This window comes from Eurosta solidaginis, chromosome 3 (assembly GCF_040869045.1).
Source record: "Eurosta solidaginis isolate ZX-2024a chromosome 3, ASM4086904v1, whole genome shotgun sequence".
Classification (NCBI taxonomy): Eukaryota; Metazoa; Arthropoda; class Insecta; order Diptera; family Tephritidae; genus Eurosta; species Eurosta solidaginis.
The window spans coordinates 85,096,925-85,108,975 of NC_090321.1; the positions used below are offsets into that span (position 1 = coordinate 85,096,925).

Below are 12,051 nucleotides of genomic sequence, written 5' to 3' on the forward strand. Positions count from 1 at the left end.
AAAAAAAATTTTAAATCAAAAATTAAAAAGAAAAAATACAAAAAAATTAAAGGAAAAAATTTTTTAAAATAAAATAAAATTTGAAAAGCATAATTGGGAAAAACACATACATACATCAAAATAACATCACCATTACAACAAAGACACACAACATCAAAGAAGTTACAACAACAACATTAACTAACTACACCAACAAGGACGAACAAAACATCAACAACAGCAATACAACAAAGGCACAAGTAACACAAATAAAAGCGAAGAAAATGTCAGAGTAAGTACTCGTTACCCAATATATTCCCATATATATTCCCTCCGTCTAAAGTACGGACCCCAAATTTAAAATCCCCAAATTTATACACCCCTCCGGTCTAAAGATCCGGACCCTAGGTATCAGGGCATTTTTTAAGTAATACGAACGTGGCCAAATGGCCACGTAGTAGTCCGCCGTGGCCACGTAGTAATCATAATCTGTCCACAACTAAATTTCGAAAATGCGTGAACAACACCTAACTGAAATAATGTCAGAAATTTTCTGAACATACATGATTTCCCCAAAATGTCAAAAAATATATAACTTGCTAATTCTAATGAAGTTTTTGGTACTAATCGAAGAAATTTATCAACGAATGAATGATAGTTAGAGATGGGAAAGGGGTAAATACCCAAATGGTAAATACACGGTAAATTGGTTATACATGGTAAAAATGGGTAAAGTCCCAAATATTTACCCAAAATAAATACCCACGACGGCCACCGTGGTGTGATGGTAGCGTGCTCCGCCTACCACACCGGATGCCCTGGGTTCAAACCCCGGGCAAAGCAACATCAAACATTTTAGAAATAAGGTTTTTCAATTAGAAGAAAATTTCTCTAAGCGTGGTCGCCCCTCGGCAGTGTTTGGCAAGCGCTCCGGGTGTATATTCTGCCATGAAAAGCTCTCTGCCTTGCAGATGCCGTTCGGAGTCGGCATAAAATCATGTAGGTCCCGTCCGGCCAATTTGTAGGGAAAATCAAGAGGTGCACGACGCAAATTGGAAGAGAAGCTCGGCCTTAGATCTCTTCGGAGGTTATCGCGCCTTACATTTATTTATTTATTTTTAAGGGTAAAAATAATCTTTTGGAAAATATGGGAAACCAACACACAAATTCATTCCAAAATGTATTCAAATTTGTCCTATATTGGTGGGTAGTTATCCATTATGCTATCGGTTGAATTAGTTTTAATCTGTAATCCAGCGTTTTTCAAAAATATTTAGCCAATAATGCATGCCGTTGCAAATATTTAAGTTTACCCAGTAAACATTTTGAGTCGAAAAAGAGTCGGAAAATATCTAAATTGGAGCCTTTACAGCCGATAAGTGCTCATTTGGGAGGCCGAAACCAATGTATTTCCTTCTTGCAATGGTCGTCCTATATGAGCCTATTAACGTAAATCATTTGAGCCTAAAAAAGATGCTTATACAATAGGGCGGGTCGATTTAAAAATCGCTCATTGCTCTGTGAAAATCGTATTCTAGGGATCAAAATAAGGAACTTTGACGAAGGAACCATATCTCTAAAACGAATTCTGATGTCCCCCCCCCCCCCCTTTGGGTCGAACTTTTTGGTAGGGGCAATTTTAATTCTACCTGCTGTGTCTTGTGGTGGCTTAAAAACAACAACACTAGTAATTTTACGATCTGCAATTGTGTCACAGTGATACCTTCATTTTTTAAAATGGTTGAATAAAAAACCCACACAACTATGTTTACGACATGCAAATGCATCACAGTGATGCCTTGCTTTTAAAAGGGGGTTGTAAAAACGCTAATTTCTAATAATTTTTTTTTTTTTCTTTTCTATTACTAAGTTAAATTCATTTTTTCATTTACATATGTTCTGACTAAATAAAATTCTAAAGAGAAAAATAAACTCCAAAAAGAAAAAAAAACATAGGCATTTCAAAGTGGGATTTTTCAAAATTTGCAAGTTCGACCCAAAGGGGGGGGGGGGGGGGGGGCATCAGAATTCGTTTTAGAGGTATGGTTCCTTCGGCAAAGTTTCTTATTTTGATCCCTAGAATATGATTTTCACAGATCAATGGGCGATTTTTTTGCCTCCCCATAAATCGACCCGGCCTATTATACAATAAAAGAATAGGAAGGGTAAAAATAATGTACAAATGTAATTCATTTTGTATTAAAATGAACAGTGATCGTAACAAAGTTTCAAAATTTGTTCCAAACACGCTGTGACGAACATAAATAGTTGATAAATGATAATTTTTGCATGCAAGATTAGGAGCTTTTAGGCCGTTAAATAAAAGGCAAAAATTAAATTTTCTTTTACCCTCCGACGCGTTTCGACGCTTTTCTGATTCCTATATTGCCCACTTATTTTGGATTCGTTTCGGATTCTTAAATTATGAGCGCCGTGAGCCTGTTTGTTTGGGTAAATATGTGTCCCTTATAAATATTCTCTTACAGTTCTGGAGTTTAATATGGTTCAAAAGCTTCAAAAATGCTATCACCTTAGAGTCTTTTATGACTCCGATTTGATGAAATTATAAACAAACGAAAAATATTAGAATTAGTAAACTAGGCAGCTCCGGAAAAAAACTCTGAAATTTTTCTGCGACAATTTATTCTAAATAAATAATTAACTCAACTAATACTTATTTCATTTCTATCTTATCCTCATGTGAGTTTTATCACATTCTCCCCTATGTTTTCCGCTTCGGATATATGTCAAAAATTCTTCCTAAAAGCCCTGAAGTAGTGTCATTAAAAGGCTCAAAATTAGCAGTATATGACGCCAATAAGGCTCATATATGATATCGGAAGAAGGTCTGTATAAGACTTATGTTAGAGGCAAAATATAAGCATATAGCATTCGCTTCAGGTTCCTAAATGAGTTCATAACGAGTGCAAACGATCCAAAGTTTGGACTCCTTTCAGACTAATTGTTGACTCCGAGTGTTTGCTGGGTTGTTTGTTTAAAATAAAAACGAAATTTTTTTAATTTCAAATGGCGTATAAATTTAATTGCTGAATTGTAATTCCAAGCAGCCTCGATTCAAACGATTTTTAAATACGCAAAAAAAGATACAAAAAAGGAATATTCCGGGTATTTTCCCAGTATTTACCCATAAAAATGGTAAATACCCGGTAGAAACCCAACTCTAATGATAGTTCATCAAATATACTATCAATGAGGATTTATATGGAAAAGAACATAGGTACTCACGACTTCCGTGACATATATAAATTCTGCACGTGCTCGAGGGTTTTTTGTCAGCATATAATAAAAATTTTTGGCCAAGTATGTAATAAGTTGGATGTGAAAAATAACTATTCCTGGGATTACTTGTTTTATTGCAAATGTTTTGGTATGAGTGAGTCACAACCACGGTTGCCACAGCATGTTTTTTTTTTTTTGACCAAAAATGGCAATATTCAAAAGCTGACCGGTATGGTCAGTCATGTCGAGGAGATATTTTTCTTTTGGCCACCTAGTGAAAAATCCTTAAAAAATGCCCTGCTAGGTATATAACCCACATCAAAAGCCTAAACGGCAAAATATTTCATTTGCTTACTCACTGTTACCAACAGGTACAGTCCCTTCAAAAAACCCATATAAAGTTTTAAACAAATAAATTTGCATTCCCGTATCAACGGAAAATCCACTGCCCGGTTCTATATACCCAAAAAGTTCGTTGCGCTAAATATCGATTTGATTATAAAAATATATACGTATATATGTAATATATGTATATACCCACTTAGTTCAGTAATATCACCCGAGCTACATATTTTTCCAGCGTGAAATTCACCGCTGCCCAATTTACCCTTATATACATACATATATTGCATAAAATATATTTTATAAAAAACCCATAGCAACAAACTTTGCCAAGTTTTTGTCACTTTTCCTAAAGTTTATTTTACCGGTGCACCCAATATTAATTTTGCATACAAACCTACAATTATATGCACCCATAACACCCACACGCACTTGTATATCTTTTTGCATAAGCCAAAAACCCACCCTCAACAAAGTAATTGCATGAGCATATGTAACAACATAATAGAAGGAATCAACAAAGAAAATCATCGGTTACATATTTTGCATACATTTACTTTGTCAATACAGATCAAGTGCATTGGCACGGCAAACAAAAGGTTGTTGGTACACCACAGTTTACCGGCAAATATATTTTACCCACTTATATATATACATACATACGTACTATATACCCATATTACTTGTGCTCAGACGCGCTGAGGCAAGTACACATAACGAACCAAAAAGCCGGTACACATTAGGCCGGTCTCAAAAAATAAAAAACCCAGTGAACACAAATATTATAATATTTATATTACTATATACTCACATTACTTGTACTCAGAAGCGCTGAGACAAGCCCGTATTAAAAACCAAGCGTACATTAGGCTGGTTTCAAAAAAATTTTGTTTTGCCCTTTTGACAAATTTTTTTCGATTTTCACGGCTTAATAAAAGCTCCCATTTCTTGGTAAAATTAAATTATAATGCCAAAAACAAACGAAACCCAAAAATTGATCACTGCAGACTAATGCCTGCAGAAATTCATATATGACGGTAACCAAGTAGAGGTTTACTGCTCAAGATGGTCACCCTCCCAAGCTACCGAGTTATCAGAGTGTATGCTTAAGGTCAAATTAGAAGACCTAGATAAAATATGGGCAAAGGTGCTAGAGTTCCATCGAGATGTAAGTTTCTCTGATAATTATACAGATGTCAGCGGCTCGGTTGAGCAAAAATTTGCTAAATGCATGGAAACGTACCAAACATGCAAATCAGAAATTTTAGAAGCCTTACAGCTTTTTAATACTGCTAGCACCAACCAACACCAAATACCCGCCCACCCAATAAACAATTTAAACGCAAACGGTTTTTATTTAAAAGTACCACCATGCGACACCGAAGTATTTCATGGTGGATACGAAGACTGGCCATCTTTTAGAGATATGTTCATGGCAGTCTATAAAAACCACCCTAAATTATCACATGCTCAAAAATTATACCACCTGCGCCTGAAAACGAAAAGTCAAGCAGGACTTATTGTAAAGCAATACCCACTGAGCGATGATAATTTCGAGCTTGCGAGAACAAAAGGATACTCGTCGACAACCAACTGAAGACTCTGTTCAACCTACCCACAATATTCGCAGAAAACGGAGAACAAATACAGAAGATGCAGACAACAATCAACAACTGCATGTCAACCCTTAACACCCAAGGAATCCCGACAACGGACTGGGACCCGATCCTCGTTTATCTGTGCTCATCAAAGCTGCCAAGTGAAAGCCTTTCACTATGGGAACAATCCCTCAGCTCCCGGAAGGAGCTGCCCCTTTGGGAGGACATGAATAAATTCCTCACCAGTAGATATGAGGTAGTAGAAAGACTAAGTACCTATAGACCAGGCAAGGCGAAACCCCAATTTTCGAGTTTTACGCCACGAACGGTGAATCAAAACTCGACCCAACCCAATAATAATAAAACCCATGCATATCACACCGAGTTCAATAAAACGGCTTCGTGTAGATTATGCAACCAATACCACGCAGTCAAATCTTGCGTCAGGTTTAGGAATTTATCGGTATCAGACCGAATCAAATTTGTGAGAGAAAATAGTTACTGCGAAAACTGTTTATCAACGTCACACCCCAAGAACGAATGTAAAAGTAGTTTCACGTGCGTTTATTGCCAAAAGCGTCATCATTCGCTACTGCATTTGCAGCCCAAACCCCAACAATCACAACCAAACCCCAGAGCTCAAAATGCCCAAGTCGGCACCCCTAGGAGAACGGACGACGAGTGAGCCTCAACATCGAAAGCCGCCGCAAGAGCCACCTCCTCCCAACAGTCTCAAGACAAAAACCCGGTTTCTTCACTCTTCTCGAGTAATCATGGAACCACCCTACTACCCACAGCAATAGTATCAGTATACTTTGCTGGCGAATTTCATAAAATTCGTGCCCTAATAGACCAAGGTTCACAAAAAACTTTTGTATCATCCCGTATACAAAAGGTTCTTGGTCTACCCACAAAAAAATTCCTCTCCACCAGATATCTGGAATGGGTGGAACGGTTGTGAAAAATGTCAATAAAGTCTGCCAGATAACATTCTGTTCAGCAGACTTAACCCAAATGATAGACGCACAAGCAATAATTTTGCCGAAGCTAACTAAGTTCTTGCCCACAGTCAGAGTTTCAAGCATCGATCTCGAAGAACTGTCCCATTTACCGTTAGCCGATCCACAGTATTCGATACCATCGAAAATCGATGTGGTAATCGGCAGCGATATCACCCCGCAAATCCTCACCGAAGGGCTCCTACGAAATGTGAGTGGAACATTACTTGCCCAAAACACAATATTCGGATGGATATTAAGCGGCCCTGTAGCTGAAAAGGTATCAACCTTCAGCACTCATGTCACGGAATGCACCGATGACCCCACCAATCAGCTTTTGAGACAATTTTGGGAACAGGAAGAAGTTCACCAAACCCAACAAAGATCAGCAGATGATGAGTACTGTGAAGCACTCTACCGGACAACCACAATTCGTGAGGAAGATGGACGCTACAGAGTCAAACTACCCTTCAAATCGGAATTTCCAGCCAATCTGGCACTCGGTTATTCACGGCCCGCAGCACAACAGCAGTACATCAGCATCGAACGCACGCTCGAAAGAAAACCCGAATTAAGAGACAATTATTCTGAAGTCCTTAATGAATATTTAACCATGGATCACATGGAACCCGCCTCCCAACAAGAGATAATTAGAGATGGTAAATATCTATCGTTTTATCTACCCCATCATGCTGTCATAAAACCCGACAGCAAAACCACAAAAGTGCGAGTCGTCTTCAACGCATCAAAAATGTCGCATTCTGGCAACTCGCTGAACGACGTGCTTCATACAGGACCCATTCTACAAAATGACTTAATGCTCGTCATACTTAAATGGCGACTTTATAAGTTTGTTTTCAACGGCGATATTGAGAAAATGTATCGCCAAATACTCATCCATGAAGAAGATAAAGATTTTCATCGAATCGTTTTTCGGAAACACCCAACTCTGCCGATACAAGATTTTCGACTAAAAACAGTTACCTTTGGTATAAATTGCGCGCCATATTTGGCAATTCGAACCCTACACCAACTCGCCCACGACTGTCAAGATGAATATCCGCTCGCTAAAGACATTTTGTTGAATGAAACGTATGTCGACGATATTTTGTCAGGCGGTCATAATATACAGTCCACTTTGAACTCCATCACTCAAGTTATCGAAGCTTTAAAATCGGCAGGGTTACCTTTGAGGAAGATGTCGGCAAATCACCCTGAAATTTTGAAACCCGTTCCCGACCCTGATTTGCTAGCCGTCGACTTCCTTAAATTCCATGATTCGAGTTCCACAAAAATCCTTGGAATTTAGTGGAACGCGCTAACCGACACCTTCACCTACACGTATGATCCACAATCAGCAGAAAACACGACCACAAAAAGGCAGATTTTATCAGCAGTTGCAAAACTGTTTGACCCCGCAGGATGGCTTTCGCCAATAATGATTCTTGCAAAAATGTTGCTGCAACAACTCTGGATGGAAGGAACGGATTGGGACGAAAGCGTGATGCCCGGAGCTCTCCAATTTATGAAAATTTACCTCACATCAGAGACATTAAAATCCCTAGGTGGGTACAGTATTCCCCCAATAAACTAATCCAGCTGCATGGATTCTCAGATGCTTCAGAAAAAGCATTTTGTGCCTGTATATATTTACGAGTACAAACCCATGAAAATCGTTTTTCATCCCATTTGCTAGCAGCTAAAAGCAAAGTAGCACCCCTCCAAACCGTGAGTCTTCCACGGTTGGAACTCTGTGGAGCAGTTTTACTCTCCAAGTTAGTGAAACAGCAGCGAAGTGAGCTGAATCTACCCCCACACGAACTCATCCTCTGGTGCGATTCTGCCATCGTACTGGCCTGGTTAGAAAAAACCACCCCATACCTGGAAAACGTATGTCGCCAACAGAACCTCTGAAATTCTTAAGAACGTCGACAACGCCACTTGGAGGCACGTTTCCAGTAAGGATAACCCAGCGGATTTGGGCTCTCGAGGCTGCAAGCCTCAGGATTTAGTCCAATGTCCATTATGGTGGGAAGGACCTAATTGGATTAGCAATCCATCAACTTCGTGGCCAAAGGATATTTCTCACCACCCAACTCCCCCCGAACAACGACATGTGGAAGTATTCCACACCCTGCAGGAAGAAAATATAGACATACTCGACCGTTTTTCGTCATTTTCTCGAGCGCTTAGAGTCGTGGCCTATATGTTGCGGTTTATCCAAAAAGCAAGAAAACTAGAAGTTCCAGCCACGCTCAACCTCATCCATGCCGAAGTGAATGATGCCAAAATCAAAATCATCACTCAAACTCAACGAAATTATTACGGAGATACGATAGAGCTGCTTCAAACAGCAGGACCCTTACCCAAAAAGAACACCCTTCGGACATTAAACCCTGTGTTAGATGACTCAGGAATCATGCGAGTTTCCGGAAGATTAGCCTATGCCACAGGTAGCTTTAATGAACGGCACCCAATCATCCTACCCGGAAACTCTCGATTTTGTTCTTTTCTGTTGGACTTTCTCCATTCGAAACTGCTGCACGCTGACAAACAGCTTATGATCCGAATGGTACAGCAACAGTACTACATTCCACGTTTGAAGCAAAATGTCAAAAAGCTCATCCTCCACTGCAAAACCTGCACCATCTACAAACAGCAGGTCAACATATTCCCTACCCTTTCATATAACAGGAGTCGACTTTGCTGAACCATTTATGGTAAAAACTTCTCCCCTTCGCTGAGCTTCGTATGTCAAAGCTTACGTTTGTGTGTTCGTCTGTTTTTCCACAAAGGCTGTTCATTTAGAAGTGTGTTCTGACCTCACCACGAATGCCTTCAACGCAGCCTTTGCCCGATTCACTGGCCACCGTGGCCTACCCCACCAGATATATGCTGACAACGGAAATACGTTCGTCGGCGCACAACGCGGATTACAAAGAGAATTCACCACATTCCTCAAGGAAGTCGCTACAGACGTCGCCGAAAAGTATGCAACTCACGGATTCTCATGGAAATTCATCCCACCATACGCTCCCCACATGGGTGGTCTATGGGAAGCGGCCGTGAAAAGTCTCAAGATACACTTTACGAAAGTAGCAGGAAACCAGAAGTTCTCCTTCGAAGAGCTTACTACCCTCTTAGCACGCATAGAGGCTGTCCTCAACTCCCGACCGCTCTCCCCTATGTCCGAAGATCCAATGGATCCCCTAGTCCTAACCCCAGGGCATTTCCTACGTGGCGCGCCGCTCTTGTCGTTACCGGAGCCAACTGCAGAGCATCTCACCTTGGTCAACAAATGGCAGAAACTGAAAGTGCTTCACCACCAACTCAGCACACGATGGAAGAGCGAGTATCTCAAGGAGCTGCATAAGCGGTATAAATGGAAATGGAGATTTAGTCGTGGTAAAGGATGATTTACTACCCCCGAACGAATGGCGTTTGGGACGGGTAATCACTTTACACCCTGGATCGGATAACCATGTTCGAGTTGTGGAACTCAAAACCCAAAACGGACTAATAACCCGAAATATTGCCAAACTGTGCGTGCTACCAACTGCCTAGTAGTGCCAACCCTACCTCTGGTACCCTCTGCTTCATGCCCCCTAGCAATCTGAAAAGATATATAAGCTACCCTCAACCATGCCTAAAAAATACGAATCTTTGTTTTTCTTTTCTTGTATTTACAGGACCCGCAGAACAACCGAGGGACCAAAGTGTCGCCTCTGTGGTCAACGTCACGTGTTGAGACAGTGCCGGGCATTCTTAGCGATGCAACCCGAGGAGAGGTACCAGTGTGCGAAAACCCACCGGCACTGCCTCAACTGCCTCGCCATTTCGCATACCACTGGGGCGTGCGACTCCCCGAACAGCTGCCGAAAATGTTCCCTTGGCCACCATACATTACTCACCGGGCTCGACAGGAAAACAGCGCGAGACGCCAACACATCGAGCTTCGACGACGAGACAGGGCAACCCCACGAGCCCGCACGGAAAACCGCCAGAGCGCGGTACAAAGCCGATCGGCTCGTCACGAGGACGACCAACTACGGAAATTGGTCGAAAAGGCACGGGCGGCCCTTGATAGGGTTGATGCCGCCCTTAACCCATGAACGCGTCGGGCGGGGGGGGGGGGGGGGGGGGAGCATATTGAAGACATGATCCAGTTTTCGGACTAAGTCCGCCCCCCTCCGTCTGGCAACACCCGGCCAGTGCGGCCAAGCGCAAGTGCAGCTCAGCTGTGCTTGCCGACCAACACCGCGCTCACTCTCAGTTAGTTTACTTATAACTGCCCAACTGCATGCCTCGATCGTGCCCGTCAAAAGATTTTCGCCGCAAATATCCCACTCTTATTTCTTTTATATAATTAATCTAAATTTGTATAACTTTGTTTTATATTGCAAGCCTTTGAAGTGTGAATAAAATACATATTTTAATTTAACTCCGCGCCTTCTTTATAAATACACATAGTGCTGTGTTAGTGGAAAAGTAAACAAGCCTAAAGACTACTCATTGGAAGAAGCTACATGCCTGCCAAAATACCGCCCTCAGAACCACCACGGGTTGTCTTCTTATGTCCCCAGACCACCATCTACATAATGAGGCGATAATACTCCCCATCAGGGAGACATACATTTTATTGATGATCCAACACGGCCTAGGGGCTTAAGGAGTCATCTCCGTAAGCACTATGAGGAAATACAGCACTTGAGAACACAGCCGTATGAAGCTAAAAAACACAAGCAGGTCCTCAGTGAACTCCACAGACACGCGTCGGACCTCTATGCCAGGAATTGCGCAGTGAATCCTGTACTCAAATAACAATATCCAAAACTAGCAGAGGAGGAACGCACTCTCCCTAGGGAAAAGCGAGTCACTCTAGCTCAACTTCGATATGGATACTATAAAAGGTTAAACTCTTACCTATCCAGAATCAACCCCGACATAAAAAACATATGCTCTGCTTGTAATCGGCCCACATGACACCAACCATCTCTTTAACTGTATTGTGGAACCAAACGCCTCTAACACCCCTCTCATTATGGTCCACCCCTGTTGAAACAGCAAGTTTCCTTGGACTCCCGTTAGAGGATATTGATGACAATTAGTGATCGGTCGCACCTATTGGATGGGGCGAGGCACTGCTACAACAACAACAACAGATTTTAGGCCGAGCTTCTCCTCCAATTTGCATCGTACTCCTTTTTTTCTACAAATTGGTGGGACAGGGCCTACTTCTTTTATGCCGTCTTCGAACGGCATCTCCAAGGGAGATGAAGTTTCACTGAGAGCTTTTCATGGCAGAAATACACTCGGAGTGCCAAAGAATGCCGAGGGTTTAGAAAAATTTTCTTCTACTTGAAAAACTTGTTTCTAATATTTTGAAGTTGCTTTGATCGGGGTTTGAACCCAGGATCTTCTGTGTGGTAGGCGGAGCACGTTACGTTGGTGACAAATACAAAAATTTAATGGGCAATAAAAACTTTTGCCAAGTTCATATCGCTGGATCCAGATGGGATATTCAATGCTACGTTGCAGGTGGCAGGTGGAACGATTGTAGATAGTCGTAGAACAATCTTTGAAGAGAAAGGTGCAAGTAGTCTTAATTCCGAAAGCGGGAAGAACCAGTCATCTTCACCCGAAATACTACATGCCTATTAGGTTGACATCTATACAAATATATGATATAGAACATTAATGAAGCTTTATTTTCTTCAGCACAACATGCTTACACCAAAAGGAAGTCAGTTGATACTGCACTGTATGGGGTGGTCATGAATAAAGAGGTATAATGAACACCAGGAATGTGCCCTACGTGTCTTTCAACAATGTCTTGAAACGAGCAATCATCGACAGTCTCAGCTCGATAGAAGTACAGCCAATCATAAAAAATT

The 12,051-nt window shown here is 41.3% G+C and overlaps 1 protein-coding gene across 1 annotated transcript; it reads left to right on the top strand.

The window, feature by feature from the left end:
- The first annotated feature begins 256 nt into the window (after positions 1-256).
- LOC137244084 (uncharacterized) lies at positions 257-9,853 on the top strand. The gene is made up of 2 exons (XM_067772614.1): positions 257-387; positions 3,524-9,853. The coding sequence occupies exon 2, from the start codon at positions 6,102-6,104 to the stop codon at positions 7,464-7,466; it is 1,365 nt and encodes a 454-aa protein (XP_067628715.1). The 5' UTR covers positions 257-387; positions 3,524-6,101; the 3' UTR covers positions 7,467-9,853.
- The last annotated feature ends 2,198 nt before the right edge of the window (positions 9,854-12,051 follow it).